The following is an 18,366-nucleotide window of genomic DNA, read 5'->3' on the forward strand; positions in this document are numbered from 1 at the left end:
TGCAATCCTCCTGCCTCAGCCTCCCAAGTCCCAGGATTATAGGCGTGCATAAGCATGCAACGCTCCGTAGTATTTTTCTGAGCTTTCTATTGAAGTCAGCGGCCAGTCTACTTGGTGTTCCTTTGAAGGCAGTATGTTGCCCCGTCCTCTGGCTGCTTTTAAGATTCTGGCTTTGTGTTCAGTTTCACAGAACTTTTAGTTGTAACATGTCCAGGTATGGTTTTCTTTGTATTTAATCTACTTGGGGTTTGTAGTATTTTTTAAATCTATAGATATCTTTCGTTAGTTTTAGTAATGGGGACTTTTTGTTTTTATTTTTAAATTATTTATTATTATTATTATTATTATTATTATTATTATTATTATGGTACTGGGGATGGAACCCCAGGGGCACTCTGCCTTCGAGCTACACCCACGGACCTATTTTTTTAGCCTTTTTATTTTTGAAATAGGGTCTCACTGAGTTGCGAAGGGCCTTGTTAGTAGCTGAGGCTGTCTGTGAACCGCGATCTTCTGGTCTCCACCTCCCAAATGCTGGGTTTACAAGCGTGTGCCACCACGCCCGGCTAGTTTTTTTAGTTTTTGAAACAGGGTCTCACTGAGATGCGAAGGGCTTCGCTAAGTAGCCGAGGCTGTCCACGAACTGGGATCCTCTGGTCTCCGCCTCCCCCCCAATGCTAGAATTACAAGCGTGTGCCACCGTGCCCAGCTTGCGAGTTTTTATTTATTTATTTTTGATACTAGGAATTGAATCCAGGGAAATTTTACCTCTGAGCTACAGTCCAGACCCTTTTTATTTTGAAACAGGGTCTTGTTAAGTTGCTTGATTCTATGATCCTCCTGTCTCAGCCTCCCAAGGGCTGGGATTACAGGTTTGTGCCACCATACCTGGTAGGGAATTATTTTTTTAATATTGCTTTGGAGTCAGTGTGGTGGTACGGTACATACCTGTAATCCCAGTATTTGGGAGGCTGAGACAGAGGATTGTACGTTTGAGGACAGCCTCGATAACTTTGCAAGATTCTCAGTAACCTAGGGAGGCCCTATTTCAAAACAAAACATGAAAAGGGCTGGGGCTGTGGGGATGTAGCTTGGAGGTAGAATGCCCCTGAGTTCAATTCCCATTACACCATACACCATACACACACACACACACACACACACACACACACACACACGCACACACACACACACACACACTGATGTATGTATACACACATGCATAAATGTGTGTGTGTGTGTGTGTGTGTGTGTGTGTGTGTGTGTGTGTGTGTGTGTATTGCTTTGCTAACATTATTTATACCCTCTTTTTCCAGATCTCTTTTTACACACAGGTAGAACTTTCCCCACTGTCCTCTATAAGACTCTTACTATCTTTTATGTATTCATTAGTTTGTGTTTCAAGCTGGGTATTTTTTATGGCCTATCTTTCAGTTTGCTAATCTTCAACTATGTGTACTCTGATAATACACCTATATACCTAATTTTCTTTTCTTTTCCTTTCTTTTTTTTTTTTTTTTTTGGTGGTACTGGGGTTCCTGGAAACCCTTCTACCTCCGGGCTACACTCCCAACCTATTTTATACTTTATTTGGAAACAGGGTCTCTTAAGCCAGCGCGGCCGGCTTCGAACCTGCGCCATCCTCCTGTCTCCGCCTCCCAAGCGCGGGGATTATAAGCGTGGGCCACCATGCCCGGCATTATACCTAGTTTTTAATTTTAGTTTTTAGTTCTGAATTTCCATTTCAATCTTTTACTTCATAGATTTCAGTTCTGGTGAAATAATTCTTCTTGCTATCTCTTTTCTTTCTTTTTTGAGAGGGTACTGGGGATTGAACCCAGGGGCATTCTACCTCTGAGCGACGTCCAGTCCTTGTTGTTGTTGTTCAGAAACAGGGTCTTGCTAGGTTGTTGAGGGTCTTGCTGCATTGCTGAGGCTGTGCTTGAGTCTGCGATCCTCCTGTCTCAGCCTCCCGAGTATTAGAATAACAGGCATGTGTCATCACACCTGACAGCTATCTATTCTTTTGACCGTATTCATTCTAATTATTTAAATGTCAGTGTTTGATAACCATCATAATTGAATCATCTAGGAATTTGTTGTTATTGGGTGTTTTTTTCTTCTTAGGTTTTTGCCATTTGGTCTCATCTCCTTGTCTGCTTGGTCATTTTTTACTCATATGTTTAAAACTTATTAAGATGTTTGAGACTAGGTGATTTTATTTTTCTATAGAGGTTTACGTTTGTTTCTAGGAGTTAGAATAAGAGCAGGTCATCCTAGTCTTGTCTGGAACTGAGCTGACGCGCAGCTGTGCTTCACCTTTCCGAGGACTGCTTTGCTCTCTTTTAACCTCGTCTCCTAGTGCTTAGGTTTTCTGTAAGATTTGATCTGAAGGCCCGCGTGCTCCCTAGGCCGCTCTTCTTTGATAGACTGTGGTCTCTGGTTTTTGACTCCCCAGACCTGTTAGGGGGTTGACGTTTTGCCCAGCTTCTGCTCTGCTGCTTAGCGCCAGTGCTCCAAGGTAGGCCATCCTCTAGAAGTGGAATGTGAACCACATGTATAATTTTCAGCTTAACAGCCACATTAAAAGCATAAAAAGACCAGGTGGAATTAGTTTTAATTATATTATCCCAAACATTTTCTGCCAAACATGGAGTCAGCGTAAAATTTTCAGTGATATCTAAGAAATTCTTTGTAAGCGACACTATGTCTTTGAAACCTAGTGCGTGCTCAAGGCGCACCCCGCTTGGACCAGCCTCGTCAAGCATGCACTAGCCACGGGTGCGGTGCTGTTTGGGGCCGTACACTGTAGGGGGGCAGCAGCATTGAGTGTGGGGCTTCTGTGTTGCTAGGAGGGTCCGAACCGCGACAGCAAGATGAGCGGAAGCCAGGTGTGATGGTCATGGGTCGGGGCCCAGTAATCCCAGTACTTGAGAGGCTGAGTCAGGAAGAGTGCAGGTTTGAGGCCAGTCTTTCTGCATCAGCTGAATGCAGGCATACAGGGTGCCCCCACCGGCACCCGGGCCCCACGCAGGCCCCGCTCTGCCCAGCACCCAGTTCTTCGTGGTTAGGGTGTCATACGCTACCACCTGGTGTTGAAGGGATGGGCCCAAGGGGTGTTGCTGTCACCCTCCAGGGCTGAGGTTCAGGCTGCAGGGCTGAGGGGTCTCAGTGGTTTACAGCGGCTCCCCAGGGGTAAATGAGCAGCTCAGGCCTTGCAGGGGCAGCCAGGATGTGAGGGCCAGGCATCCTCCTTCCCGTGTTCTGGACCCTCAGCAGAGAGCGCGGTGACGACGCATGTACACTTGTTCATAAGAAAGGCAGCTGGGCTGCTGGAGCCCATGTGAGCCTTGGACGTGGCCTGGCCGGCTGCGTGGCCTCCACCCGCCACCCGGTGCCACACCGGCGGGGCCTTGCAGGGCGCTCCGAGGACGAGCCCCTCGCCAGCCATGCACGCAGGTAGATCACAGTGAAGCAAGCAGCCGGGCCCTGCAGCACCTTCCGGCCTCGCTGGGCAGTGCCGGGGCCCTGTCCTGGCCACAGAAGGTGGCCTCGGCTGGCTTCCCTCCTCACCGCCCAGGCAGGGCCCGTCCTGTTCCTTCGGGGAAGGCTGTGGTCCTGTGGACACCCAGGAAAGCGCTGTGCGTAGCTGCGCCCTCCTCAGCGGCCGGCTGCTCACAAGCATCTCCCCACACCCCTGCGACACCGCGAGGCCGGGGGACGGAGCGGGCTGAGCCCCCTCCCTGGTCCCCTGTCACCCCAGCCCTCTTCTGTCTCGGCCTTCAAGTCCCATGCCCTGGGCCTGCCTCTTGGCCACAGCTGCCCGGGTCCTGATGCGGCGTGAGGGATGAAGGCTGCGACCTCTGTGTGCTTGGAAGGAGAGCAGGGGGCCATGCGGTGGTCCAGACTTTCTGTGCACTCTGCTTGCGACCGTAAAGGTGTTCTTAGAGGCACTGAGCGCGAGCCAGAAGGTGGCAGGCCGCGGGGCTCTTCTCTCTCGAGATGGTTACGATCTGCCTGTAACTGGGAAAGAGCTTCACGCAGCTTTTTAATTTTTTTTTTTTCCAGAATTGGGGATGAAACCCAGGGACATTTATTCTACCTCTGCCTCTAAGTTACACCTCCCAGCCCTATTTTTTTATCCTTTATTTTGAAACAGGATCTCACTGAGTTGCGGAAGGCCTCTCTAAGAGGCAGCCTTGCTCATTTATTTATGAAATGGCTGACGGGTGGCGTTTGGATTCCATGGGACACGTTTCAGAAGCACTGAAAGTCAACACTGCCACATGCTGGAAATGGAGAGGGGCCTGGACCAGGCTGCTCCTGGCGTCTGAACCCCTGGACTTACTGTTGCCCTAAACCCAGAAGTCATTTACAGTAATTAAGGCAGGATGAGTTAGTGCTTTGGGGTCACATTAGAAGTCAACATAAATGACTTACACCGCAGCCCAGGCGGTCCTCCTGTGTGGGGCACCTGGCTCTGTCTGTGTACGGCTGACTGGGGCCCCTGGGTGTGGGGCTCCGGGGACGTCAGTCCCTTGTGGCTTTTGAGAAAGCAAAACCTTGAGTCATCCGACTCCTGTCTCCTCCCTCCCCTTTGGAGCAAACAGTATTACTTACGAGAGCCGTGAGGGGCCAGATACAAGTTTCAGTTTCCGCCTCGGAGAAGCATAAACCTCCTGGCACTCTTGACAGAGAAGAGTGAGAGTCGGAAGTGCCCAGCTGGCGACTCGCCAGTGAGCCCCGTCCTCGGCCGCGCCCCCTGTGGCGGCAGCATCCTGCCCTGCGATGGTGCCGGGCGCGTGGCGCCTGTCTGCGGCTCCTCAGGGCCACGTCCGGGTTCCACTGCTCTGATGTGGGGCAGTGGGAAGCCCTCTGTCTGCTCAGGGTGCCTTCTCTAAAACGAGGGCATAGAGCCAGGTGTGGTGGTGCACATCTGTAATCCCAGTGCTCAGGAGGCCGAGGCAGGTTGCAGGATTGAGGCCAGCCTCAGTGACTTAGCGAGATGCTGTTTCAAAATAAAAAATGAAAGGGCTGGGTGTAGCTCAGTGGTAAAGCATCCTTGGGTTCAGTCCCAGCATTGGGCACGCGCGCGCGCGCACATACACACACACACACACGCGCTCACGCACACCACTGGTTGGAACCACGTGGCCAGCTCTGCTGTGGTGTGGGAACTCCTAGGACAGCGCAGCAGACAACGCCGGGTTCCACCCACAGTGAGGGTTTCAGTCTCGGGTGCTTTGGCGTCTCCTCTGTGGCCATGCTGGTGTAGGGCAGGCCTTGAACGCCAGAGCGTGGCCAGCCGGCCTGCTGCCCCAGCCTGAGGCACCCATCGTGAGGCACCAGGGAGGCCTGAACTCCTGCCTTCCCAGAGGCCCCACAAGCCGCGGCCCTGCCCCGGCCCTGCGCCCCCTGTCGCTGGCTTGCCTGCTTCCTCGGCTGTCCTCTGTCCCCTGAGGTTCCTTCACAGAGCTTTACCCAGCAGCTTGCTGTCCCCGCCCCCCGCCCAGCACCCTTGCCCTGCCTGGGCTTCCAGACCCCAGAGAGCAGTGAGTGGCTTGCAGACTCCCAGCCGGGGTGCGCCCTGTTCACATCCTCAGGACTGAGCCGGCACAGTGGCATGCGCCTGTAATCCCGGTACAGAGGAGGCTGAGATAGGAGGCTGGCAGGATGAGGCCAGCCTTAACAACTTAGCAAAACACTGTTTTGAAAATAAAAAATAAGAAGCCGGGCGTGGTGGCACACGCTTGTAATCCCCGCGCTGGGGAGGCAGAGACAGGAGGATCGCGCAGGTTCAAAGCCAGCTGGGCGCACTGGCTTAGGAGACCCTGTTTCCAAATATAAAAAATGTAAAAAGAGGTCTGGGAGTGTAGCCCGGAGGTAGAAGGCCCCTGGGTTCCATCCCCAGTACCACCAAATAAATAGATAAATAATAAAATAAAATATAAGAAAGGCAGGAGTGTAGCTCCGAGTAGATTGCCCCTGGGTCCATTCCCAGTCTCTCCCACACATGGAAGCACGGCCTGAGGCGTGTGCCTACAGGGCTGCTGGGCCCCGGGGAACAGCGGCATGCCCAGGAGGGGCGCAGAGGAGGCGGCTCTGTGCGCACTCACCCTGGCTGCCGACCCTGGCTGTCTCCTGTCCCGGGGAGGTTGGGACTTTCGGAGTCAACACGTAATGGCGCGACTACAGCGGAGAGGCCTTGGGGCCACAGCCCCTCCGGCCGGGGCGCAGCACCCCAGGACCAGGAAGTGTGACCGTGGCGGCCCTACCGTCCGAGCACCGCCAGTGGGGCTGCTCCGGCAGCACTGTGGCCCCGGGTGCGGCAGGAGCCAGCAGCAACCCCTGGTCCTCGACTGCCGGCCGGCACCAAAAGCAGCCTGCCGGATGGGACTCAGGACCAGGGCTGTCCTGACCGCCTGGCCATGTGGCTGAGCAGCCCCTGCCCGCCCAGCAGCTGCTGTCCTGACCCGCCTTGGGGTGCTGCCTTTAACTGTCTGACTGTCTGTCACCATCAACAGGGAGCAGGGCTTTGTGGATCCGGCCATCGAGGTGGGCAGAGGTCTGCACGGCCCCAGGCCCCTGGGGGCGGCTCCACCGAGAGGTGGGAGATCAGGTGCTTCTGAACCTCCCAGTAGAGGACTCACCTGCCGTGGGGGCAGAGGACGGACAGCAGGGTGTCATTTCGTCTTGGGGCTGACCCTTGGACCAAGATGTAGGGTGATTGGGCAAGCCTTGGGAGGGCCCAGTTGCCGCTTTGAGGACGCACTAACTCACCCTTAATGACCAAGCAGCAGCCAGGCATGGGGGAGCATGCCTGCAGTTCCAGAACTTGGGAGGCTGAGGCAGGGGGATCGCAGATTTGAGGACAGCCTCAGCAACTTAGACTCTCATCAACCTAGCGAGAACCTGTTTCCAAAATAAAAATAAAATAGGGCTGGGGGTGTAGCTCAGAGGTAGAAGGCCCCTGCCCTGGTTCAATCCCTGGTCACACACACACACACACACACACACACACACACACACACACACTGGCAGAAGTGGCTCTGGCTGTAGGTGACCTCCGAGTCTCCTTCCAGGCTCATTGTACTTTGAGCTGGGTATAGAATTTCCAGTGGGCACTTGAGGAGGCCTCCCCGCCTCGTCAACTCAGCGTCCTCAGAGAGGCGTTCTTCTCGGCTGGCTCGCTCTTCTGCACACAGGACTTGCTGTCAGGCCTGAGGACCCCAGAGTTTCCTTGGCACAAGCTTGGGGGCCTTTGGTATTTCCCCTTAGCTGGCCTTGGCAGGCCCTTTTCCCACGTGGTTCTTCCAGTCTGGGGAAACCCTGTTCCGCTCCGTGTCCTAAGGTGATTCTTTCTGCCTCGAATGTTCCACTTTTGTTTTGTTTTTTTCTCTTATTTGGTCTTTGTTTTTGCTTTTATTCTGTTTTACATTTGAGAAATTAGAATATAACTTCCATCTAGTGAAACACACATGCTATTTTTTTCTTCTTTTGGTACTAGGGATTGAGTCCAGAAGCAATCTGTCTCTGAGCTATACCCCCAACCCCTTTCTTTCTTTCTTTCTTTCTTTCTTTCTTTCTTTCTTTCTTTCTTTCTTTCTTTCTTTCTTTCTTTCTTTCGATGAAACCCAGGGGCATTCTACCTCCGAGTTATACCCTCTGCCCTAATTTTTATTCTTTATTTTGTTTATTTATTTATTGTGGTACTGGGGATGGAACCCAGGGGCTTTCTACCTCTGGGCTATACCCTCAGCCCTATTTTATACTTTATTTGGAAACCAAGTCTCACTAAGTTGCTGAGAGCCTCACTAAGTAGAGGAGGCTGGCTTCGAAACTGTGCAATTCTCCTGTCTCCGCCTCCCAAGCTCTGGGATTACAAGCATGCGCCACCACGCCCCGCCTTTTATTATTTCTTTCTTTCTTTCTTTATTTTGGTGGTACTGGGGTTCCTGGAAGCCCTTCTACCTCCGGGCTACACTCCCAGACCTATTTTTTATAATTTTTTATTTGGAAACAGGGTCTCCTAAGCCAGCACGCGCGGCTGGCTTCGAACCTGCGCGATCCTCCTGTCTCTGCCTCCCAAGCGCGAGGATTACAAGCGTGCGCCACCTTTTATTCTTTATTTTGAAACAGGGTCTCACTGAGTTGCAGAGGCCTCACTAGGTAGCTGAGGCTGTCTGAACCGCGATCCTCCGGTCTCTGCCTCCCGAGTGCCGAGTGCCGGGATTACAAGCGTGCGCCACCACGCCTGGCCCCTTTTATTTTTGAAACAGGGGTCTTGCTGAGTTCCCAAGGATCTGGCTAAGTTGCTGAGGCTGCTCCCACCCTGCAGTCCTCCTGTCTCAGCCTCCCGAGTGCTGGGGTTTCTCATGTGCGTCATTCTGCCCAGCTGGCATAGGTCTTCAGTGTGGAAGCTGATGGCTTTTATAAACGCACACGCAGGTGTGGGCCAAGTTCTTGGCACTGGCTTCTTCCACTCCAGAGGCAGCCACTGGCCCTTGGGCATCCTCGGCCTCTTCCCAGTCCCACGTGTCGGGGGTCGCCCTGGACTCGCTCCTCTCTGGCTTCCTCCGTTCAGCTTGGTGCTTGGGGTTCACCGCGCACTGTGGGCGTCGGGTTTTCCTCGCACGGTGGAGTTGTAATCCCTCGAGGCTGGGGCACCACGGCTTGGTTTGCGTTCACCTGGCCACAGTGTTTCATGTCCTTGCAGGTGGGGCTGTGCCTGTCTTCCTAGACCTGTTCCCTTTCTCTCAGCTGGGCCTCGGAGCGGATGCTGGGTGCAGGGCAGGTGTGAACCGGCCAGGGCGCCTCCCAGCAGCAGTGTGTGTGCTGGGCTCTGTGGATCTCAGCAGGGCAGGAGACGCAACGATCAGCCTTTCAAATTAAGCCGTCAGAGCCGGGCGTGGTGGGCACGCTTGCGATCCCAGCATTCGGGAGGCGGAGACTGGAGGATCGCAGTTCACGGACAGCCTCAGCCATAGTGAGGCCCTCTGCAACTCAGACCCTGTTTCAAGACAATCTAAATGAGGGGATGGGACGGGGGAAGGGAGGGGCGGGGAGGGAAGGGGGTGGGAATTGGGTAGGGGTTAAATCGGTGATGTGTACATGTATGTCCACACAAGTTTTTTACCCCAATATGATGTATGAACATAATGCACCAATAAAAAATTAAAATAAAATGAAAAAAAAAGACTAAAAAAAATAGAGCTGGGGGTGTAGCTCAGAGGTACAATGCCCCCGGGTTCCGTCTCTAGTACCACACACACACACACACACACACACACACACACACACAATTAGCCCTTCAGGGTGGGTGTGAAGGGGTATTCCACTGTGCTTTTATATTATATTGGTATTATTTTTCTGGTACTAGGAATGGAACCCAGGAGCACTCTACCTTCAGGTTACACCCCCAGCCCTATTTTTTATTCTTTTTTTGTTTTGGTGGTACTGGGGTTCCTGGAAACCCTTCTACCTCCGGGCTACACTCCCAGACCTATTATATATATATGTATATATATATATATTTTTTTTTAATTTTATTTATTTTTTTTTTGGAAATAGGGTCTCTTACGCCAGTGAGGCTGGCTTCGGAACCTGCGCAATCCTTCTGTCTCCACCTCCCAAGCGCAGGGATTACAAGTGTGCACCACCATGCCCAGCTTTATTTTTTATTATTTATTTTGAAACAGGGCCTTACAGAGTTGCAAAGGCCCTTACTAAGTAGCTGAGGCTGTCCACGATCCATGATTCTCCTGTCTCAGCTTCCCAAATGCTGGGATTACAAGTGTGTACCACCACGCCTGACTTTATATTATTAGTAGTTTTTTTAAATTTTGATTTTTTAAATTTTTAATTTTTTGGTGTTAAGGATTGAACCCAGGCACATTCTCCCTCTGAGTCACACCCCCAGCCCTATTTTAATTTATTGACTTAGAAACAGGGTCTCCTTCTGTCTTAGCCTCCCAAGAACTGGGATTGCAGACGTGGGCCACGGGGCCAGGGTTCAGGGTGGTGTGGTCATTTCCCCAGGGACTGAGGGTGCTCGGCACCTTCTCTGTGCCATCTGCCAGTCTGTATCTTTTTTTTTGTTGAAGTGTCTGTTCACATTGTATGTTATTGTTGAGTTATGGAATTTTCTAGATTTAGGGTCAGAGTCCTTTCTCAGAGATGTATAGGAAGAATGTTTTTTTTTTTTTTCCTCAGCTTGTGGCTTGGCTTTTATTCTCTTAGATAAATAACCATATTAAGGAGAGGACCATGTTTCCATTTAATTATCTCCATTAAAATTAACTTTTCTGAGCTGGGCGTGGTGGCACATGCTTGTAATCCCAGCATTCGGGAGGCTGAGACAGGAGGATTACAGGTTGGAGGCCAGCCTCAGCTACTTAGTGAGGGCCTCTACAACTTAGTGAGACCCTGTTTCAAAATAAAGTTTAAAAAATAGGGCTGGGGGTGGAGTTTGGAGGTAGAATACTTCTGGGTTCCATCACTAGTACTGCAAAAAAAAAAAAAAAAAAAAGCCTTTTTGAGGAAGGTGAACCTAGTTTTAATTTACAAGAACTCTTTGCCTGTTTATCTGTGTGCGTGTTGGGGGTGGCATTGGGGATGGAGCCCAGCGGTGTTCTACCTCTGAGCTACAGCCCCAGCCCTTTCGATTTTTAATTTTGAAATGAAGTCTCACTAAGTTGCTGAGGCTGGCCTTGAACCTGCAGTCCTCCTGTCTCAGCCTCCCAAGTCTTGGGATCCCAGGCGTGTACCCCTGTGCTCGGCTGGACGGTTCCTTTTTAAACAGGAGCGTGCCAAGTTCTTGGGTCTTTTGGGCTCATTAACTAGAGGGGCTCTGGGCGCTGCTGCTTGGTCCAGGCTGGCTCTGTATTGGCTCTGTAGGTAGTGTCTGAGCTCCAGGGCGGAGCTGGAGGTTGCTGGGAGAAGGGCCCAATGGGCGCGGCCACCGGCTGGGATGGACCTCCCTACCAGAGGGCTCCTGTCATGACCCTACAAGCGGCTCTCCTCTCCAGATTGGGGTGTGGCCTGCTGTCCTTCTGGAAGGGTCTTGGTCTGTGGTCCCTTTCGTCCCAACTCTCCCACCATCTACCCAGATCCCCGGCCTCTGCCTCCCTGGATTCCGACGCTGCGTCCTGTGTTCTGGGTGCTTACGGTTTCCTGCTGAATGCAGTGTCTGTTTTCTCACGGTCGTGGCGGGAGGAGGACGGCATCGCCTCGCGGGCCTCTTGGACCAGGGCCAGAGGTGGAGACCTGTGAGCCGTGCTCGTCCTGAGCGCCCGGCGCTAGGAAGCCATGGAGGGTTTGGGGAGGGGAGGGCCAGGCCCCGTGGGCTGGCGGCAGCAGGGGTGAGGCAGGGCCGGGCGTAGGGCGGCGGTGGGGCTGGGCGAGCTGCCCAGCCCACACACCTGCTTGGGGCCTGCGTGGTGCTGTTGGCTTGCTCCTGTTTTGAACTTCGGGCCGCTGGGTTAGTTCTGCCCACCGGAGGCGGGCCCGCCCTCCCGCCTGGAGGCCCAGGTCGGGTGTGGAGACTTCTCCTCCTGCCTCCCAGCTCTGGCCCCTCACCAGCTCCTCTGGCTCAGTCCCCGGCCTCGAGTGCTTCCTCGGGGCTGTGTACATTTGCAGCAAAGTGACACTTCGCTATTTTAACCAACTCAGAAAGTAAGATCGCCGAGGACGTGAAGGCCTCTGAGGAGTTTTTCTGGAAAGAGTGCATAGAATTTGGCCATGTGGACTGTGGGTGTCTCTGGCTTCCAGGACTCTCTGCAGGGGTCCCCGTGCGGAGGCTGCGCCCACCAGGCTGTGGGATCCGAGGGGTCCTGGTCCACCTGTCGCTCTGTGGGGAGGGAGGAAGGTCTGGTACTCTGGCGGGGTGTTGCCGGGATGTGCGGCCTCCCCGAAGCCTCATCCCTCAGCCATCCCCAGCCCAGGCACCTGCTGTCCTTCCTGTCAAAGAAAGACGCAGAGCAAGGGCCGGAGCTGCCCACCTCCCCGCCTGTCTCCCGCTCCAGGACCGGAAGCTCACCAAGCTGGAGCGACAGCGGTTCAAGGAGGAGGCGGAGATGCTCAAAGGCCTGCAGCACCCCAACATCGTCCGCTTCTACGACTTCTGGGAGTCCAGCGCCAAGGGCAAGCGGTGCATCGTGCTGGTGACAGAGCTCATGACCTCGGGGACGCTGAAGACGTAAGTCCACGCCCCGGGGCCCGAGTGGGGTCGTGTGGCCAGGGGGCAGTGGAGCCATGGGCTGCCTGGGGCTGGCCCAGCTGACACTGCTTCAGCCCCCTGCCTGTTGGAAGTGTCCTGTGGGTGACAAGCCTGTGCCCTCGGGCCCAAGGGCAGCCCCTCTCCTAAATGAGAAGAAGCAAAAGAAGCCCCTCTGGCTTCCTGGGATGCAGGGAACCATCTCTTCTCGGACAGGACCCCCAGCGAGGTGGCTCGGCTGTCGGCCCTGTCTGGGGCCTCGCTCTGGCTGCAGGGCTGTTTCTGCCTGGGCACAGGCCTGCCATGTTCCCTTGGCTCAGAAGCAGGCTGGGCGGCACCGGGCAGAGTGTGGTGAGGGGTCAGGAGTTTGGTGGCCGGGCCAGCCTGCCAGCCCTCCCCGAGGCCTCGGTCTGCACTGTGCGGACGCAGGACCTCCCTGCTGGGTGACCACAGGCTGGGCTTGGCTCGTCTTCTGACCGCGTGGCCTCAGGCAGGAGCCCCGTGCCCCCCCCCCCCCCTCCCGTCTCACGGGGCAGTCTCACGGAGGCGTGCCTGGCCTCGCCTGCTGCTGCCGTGGGGGACACCTCGGAGCCTGGCTCGCAGGCAGCAGTGGCGGGAGCCTGGCCTTGACCTCGGCCCTGTTGTTCCTCACCCTCGTCCAAAGCCCGGCAGGCTGGGGCCCTGTCCTGCCGCAGGACTTCTCTGCTGACCGGACACCGTTTCGGGGTGAGGTCAGGACTGCGCTGGGCACAGCTCCTTCCCGTATTGGGGGATGCAGTGCGGGGAGTGAGTGGAGGGCCCGGCCTACTGCCTGCTCGGGACTGAACCCGGCTGACTGGCCCCGGCCTTCCTCTCTCCCCGCCGCCCCGCTGAGCGTGTGTGCTCCGCCCTCCAGGTACCTGAAGCGGTTCAAGGTGATGAAGCCCAAGGTGCTGCGCAGCTGGTGCCGGCAGATCCTGAAGGGCCTGCTGTTCCTGCACACCAGGACGCCGCCCATCATCCACCGGGACCTCAAGTGTGACAACATCTTCATCACCGGGCCCACCGGCTCCGTCAAGATCGGCGACCTGGGCCTGGCCACCCTCAAGAGAGCGTCCTTCGCCAAGAGTGTGATAGGTGAGCCGCGGGGTGCCCCGTGGCCTCGGCGCGGGGCCTCGGGCCGGGCGTCCTGGCTGGCCCTCCCGGCCTCACCAGGCCTCGGGCTTTGGAAGGTGATGTGAGGAGGGGCTTGCGCAGGGCACAGCGTGGCTCTGCACGCCGGGACAGGAGGGGGGGTTAGTGAGGCCGTGGTAACGGGCACAGCAGCACGGTGGGCGCTTGGTCTTGGGCTTGGTGAATCCACGCTCTTGGGCATGTCTGGGGCAGGTCTTCTTGGAGGCGAGCAGGCCCTGGCGTCTCCAGGAGCCGCTTTGGCTGAGAGGTGTTTTTAGAAAGCGGTATCGGCAGTGGCCCTTTGCACACGGGTCTCTGGCGGCCCCGGGGTGGGGGTGTCGGGCAGGCATCAAGCTCCTTCCTAGTGGAGTGGGTGGTACAGGTGGGGAGAGCGGGCCAGGCTGCCAGTGGCCCTGGGCAATGTCTGGGCAGGCTTGCAGGGTTTCCCCTGGGAAGTGACTCCTGACCTCAGAAAGCGGTCAGCTTGCCTCAGACACGAGCCTCGGGGCAAAGTACAGCCACTGCGGGAGCCGGGGCCTCCCCTAGAAAGAGGCAGGATGTGGGGTGGGGCGAGGGGTGGGTGGAGCGAGGCATCCCCTGCGGGCTGCGCTCAGCCAGCCGTGGGCTCTCCGTCCTGCATCACCCAGCTCTGCTCAGCAGGGCCCAGGAGGCCTGGATTGGAGGGGCTGGGGCCACTCTCGGCGCAGGCTCCCGGGGTGCTGAGCGACTGGCTTGTCGTCCGCAGCAGGGCCAGGGGCTGGGGAGGGGTGTGGGCAGGTAGGCCCCCAGGCCTGCTCCCAAGTGGCCCGGAGTCCTGGGAATGGTCATCTCCCCAGGTGTGTTAGCTGTGGTGGCATCTGCCATCTGTCCTGCTGGAAGATGCCCCAGGTACTGCGGGGCACTATTTCTGCCGGGGCCACGTGGCCGTGTGAGGGGTCAGTGGCCCCCGGCTGGTCTGGAAGGGGAGTGTCCCAGCAGCCCCCACTGCTGTTACCCGGGTGTGGCCGCGTGAGTCTCACGCTCTTGCCCTGCGTGTCGCTGGTTTGCGTGTGTTTCCCTGGAGCTGCCGGGGGCCTGATGGGATGGGGATGTGGTCTGTGCCTGCAGAGGTGGTCATGGTAGCAAGCAGAGCCCACCCAGAGGGCTTCCTGGAGGTGGTGATGGTGCAGCCAGGCCCAGTGGGGAGTGAGCAGAGAGAGGTCTGGGTGGGCTAGAGTCATTCTACGGAGGGCTGCGGGCTGGCCCTGGCTGGGCTGGGTGTGCCTGGCGGAGGGGGCAGGGGAGGGTTGTGGATACTTTGTGGCGCTTACAGGCAAGCATGCTGGGGTTCACCTTGCTGGGAGAGAGGGAGGAGGCTCCGCCTGTCCAGTAAGACGTGGGCCAGGCCCAACCGTGTTGGTTAAGTTTTGCTCTAACATAAACCATGACCACAGCTGGGGCTAGGAGAGAGGCTTTGATTCCATAAAAGAAGTCATGTATCTTTCAGTCCAGACCCAGAACTAGGCAGATCCTAACAGGGCACTGTCACAGCTATAGGAAACTTTAACGGCAGGGCAGGGACCCGCTCACAGCTGCTAGGTCCAGGTCCCAGCCCTGCTCACCAGGGAACCAAGACGCCTCAGAGCCACACAGCCACCCCACTTCTGTCAAAAAGCAGAAGAAAGGCCCGGGCGGCCCCTCTGGGCACTAGCCGGCCCTCGGCAGGTGCCCAGTGTCTGACACCACGGCTGCAGGGACGGGCGGGGAGCTGGGGTCTGGAATCGCCACCTGGACCTGTGGCTTGTCTGTAAGGAGCTGGGTGCAGGGGGCAGGGCGGGGCCCCTGTGGGCAGCCCTGTGGCAGATGGTGGCCCACACGGCAGGACAGTGGGTGGGACTGTCCACTGGACACACACGGTCTACACTGAATATGAAATCATTGAATATCTTCACCGGATATGAAATCAGATTCAGTGACCACAGAGGGAGAGGAGAGCAGAGTGCTTCAGCACCTGAGTGTAGGATCGAGCATTATCGGGGTCTACTGGGGTCTCTCTGCCAGGCCCGGAGCTGGCTTGGCCCCGCCAGAGCCCACCCCCCAGATCCAGGTCTGGTCGACCTTGGGGTATTTCTTACAGAGCACAATCCTCAATCCCTGTAGGTCTATCCCAGAAGACATGGAGCCTGGAGACCCTGTTGCCTTCGCCGGGCCCTAATGCCCAGATGATGGGGGGGGGGTTCCTGCAGGGGCCAGGGAGTGGCAGCTCCACTTCTAGTTTCTAGTCCAGCAGCCCTGGGGGCTGGGCTGTCTCCAGACTCCTCCCCATGGTGGGCGTGGCCAGGACACGGAGGATACGCCCCCCAAGACTCTTGGCCTCCAGCAGGAAAGGGCTTTGCTTTGGAGGGCTGTCATGACTGTGTGTTGTTCCACAGCGCTCCTGCAGGTGGGCTCATGGGGCTCCGCCACTGGTGGAATTGAGGTGACCCTGGGAGGCAAACTTTCTGTAGCTCGGAGCCACGGAGTCCTGCATCTCACTGTGTGCTGATTGGCCCCTGGCGGGCCCTCCTTAGTGGTGTGTGTGTGTGTGTGTGTGTGTGTGAAAGCGTGTGTTGCATTGCCACCAGTCCAGACTCTGAGCCATCATCTGTGTCTTTTGTGACTGCGTCCAGCCCAGCCTAGGCAGGACAGTCTGTGCCAAGTTCTGGGATGGAAAGAAGCTGAAAGATGTTAACTTAAGAATTACTTTAGTTGTGCGTGGTGGTGCACACCTGTGATCCCAGTACTTGGGAGGCTGAGACCGGAGAATCGCACTCTGCGGCCAGCCTCAGCTACTTAGTGAGGCTCTCTGTAACTTAGTGAGAGCCTGTTTCAAAATGGAGACTAAAAAAATAGGGCTGGGGGTGTAGCTCAGAGGTAGAGTGCCCTTGGGTTCCATCCCCAGTACCGCAAAAATAAATAAATAATAATAATAAATACTGGTGCAAAGCGGGCGTGGCTTCATGCCTGTAATCTCAGTATTCAGGAGGCTGAGACAAGAGGATCACAGTTGCGAGGACAGCCTCTGTAACATAGCAAAGACTCTCAGCAATCTAGTGAGATCCTGCTTCAAAAAAATCAAAAAATGAAAAGGGCTGGGGGTGTCGCTCACAAGTAGAAAGCCCCTGGGTTCAATTCCCAGCACCACCCTCATAAAAACAAATTATCAGCGTAAAACACTGCAACATGATCACGCGGTACAAAAACACAAGCGGACAGAAATCCCTGGTGCCAGGAACCTGTGGCTCGACTCGGCCGCTGAGGCGCCTGATCGATCCTTCTGAGTTCTGCATTCCCGCACAGGAACTCCTCCGCCCTTGAGCCCTCTTCACCCACACGTTTCTGGTTAAACGCATGCTGTGTGTTCGAGTGAACGGATGAGTTAGAGAAACCCCGGTGCATTCTTTTTATAGTGATTCATTGATTTGTCTGATTTTTGCATCTGGTTTTTGAAAAAGCTGGAACGTTTTAATAAGTCTTCTAAAGGCAACAAACACACAGCTCTCATAAGCAAGCAGACTCACCCTGAAGCCTCTGATCTTCCTTCATTGCCTTCGGCTCAACATTCATTGGACCCATTTTAATAAAAGATGGGTGTGATCACTAAAGTGAAAACCTATAGCCGGGCGTGGTGGCGCACGCTTGTAATCCCCGTGCTTGGGAGGTGGAGACAGGAGGATCGCGCAGGTTCGAAGCCAGCCGCACTGGCTTAAGAGACCCTGTTTCCAAATAAAGATATAAAAATAGGTCTGGGAGTGTAGCTCGGAGGTAGAAGGGCTTCCAGGAACCCCAGTACCACCAAAAAAAAAAAAAAAAAAAAAAAAAACCTATAGAAAAAACGTAAACTCAGAAGGCAAGGAAGTAAATGCCAAGGAGATCGGCTGTCGGGGTGGAGGCCCGTGGCTGGTGTGGGGCTTTGCACAGAAGGCCTAGAGCAGTTTTTATTGTTAATTTTCAAGCCTGTCGTGAGTTCTGCGTCCTTTGGGATTCCGTGCAAGCGCCGTTTGGCGCCGCGTGGCCAGCTCGCCATGCCCGTCAGGGTCTCTTTGGGTCTTCCCGCGCTTCTGCAGCTCCGGGCAGCTCTGGGTGACCACAGGTTTTGTCTGCTCTGGAGTGTCCGAATGCTGGCCGGTCCTCAGGGGCCGAGAGCCCCGCAGCAGTGAAGACAGTGTGCAGGGAACGGACGTGGCCCCTGGGGAGCCCCGAACTCAGCCCTGGTACTGTGAGGTGCAGGTGGAGGAAGTTTTGGGAACTCCTCGGGGTAGAGCACACCTGAGCCCCAGGAGCGGCGCTGTGGGGCCACAGGACAGACGGGCGGGGCTGTGAGGGGCTGGCGTCCTGGGCACAGGCTCCCGGCATTCTGAGCCCGCGTCTGTTGCTCCTGGTACAGGTACGCCTGAGTTCATGGCGCCTGAGATGTACGAGGAACACTACGACGAGTCAGTCGACGTCTACGCCTTCGGCATGTGCATGCTGGAGATGGCCACGTCGGAGTACCCCTACTCGGAGTGCCAGAACGCCGCGCAGATCTACCGCAAGGTCACCTGTGTGAGTGTCCCCGCCGCGCCTCTGGGAAGCGGCCCGGGGAGGGTGTGGGCGGTCCTTCGAAGTTAAGGCTCTTACAGGACAGGAGGGCAGGTGGCCACCTCGCGCGTGGGGAAACTGGGGCTTGGCCGGGTCTGAAGGTCTCTTAGCAGAGGCGGTGCTAATTACCAGGCTCCCTGGGTGTGCTTAGCCTCGGAGGCCTGGGATGCCAGGGAGACTGAGGCTCAGGGCTGTGGTCCCTCCAGAGCCCCCTGCCAGGCGGAGCTCAGGTGCCCGTCCCCTGAGGACCGGCTCTGGGCTGCCCGGGGCTGCTGGCTTCCCCATCTTCGTCTTCCTTATTTTGGAACCACGGTCTGTTTTCCCTTTCACCAAACCCTCACTACCAGCCAGGCATGGCTCTAGGCGGGTGTCAGCGCTGGACAACAGCCTGGGACCTTAAT

The 18,366-nt window shown here is 55.8% G+C and overlaps 1 protein-coding gene across 1 annotated transcript in view; it reads left to right on the top strand.

Annotated features, from left to right (window-relative positions):
• WNK2 (WNK lysine deficient protein kinase 2) overlaps nucleotides 1-18,366 on the top strand; it is a gene marked incomplete at both ends in the record, with an annotated part of 105,894 nt that overhangs the window by 25,437 nt on the left and 62,091 nt on the right. The window contains 3 exons of the mRNA XM_080709037.1: nucleotides 12,024-12,196; nucleotides 13,110-13,330; nucleotides 17,772-17,929. Of these exons, the coding sequence (XP_080565163.1) occupies nucleotides 12,024-12,196; nucleotides 13,110-13,330; nucleotides 17,772-17,929 (552 nt within the window). The remainder of the gene's footprint in view (nucleotides 1-12,023; nucleotides 12,197-13,109; nucleotides 13,331-17,771; nucleotides 17,930-18,366) is intronic.

Source organism: Muscardinus avellanarius (genome assembly GCF_963383645.1).
Source record: "Muscardinus avellanarius genome assembly, chromosome: 13".
Classification (NCBI taxonomy): domain Eukaryota; kingdom Metazoa; phylum Chordata; class Mammalia; order Rodentia; family Gliridae; genus Muscardinus; species Muscardinus avellanarius.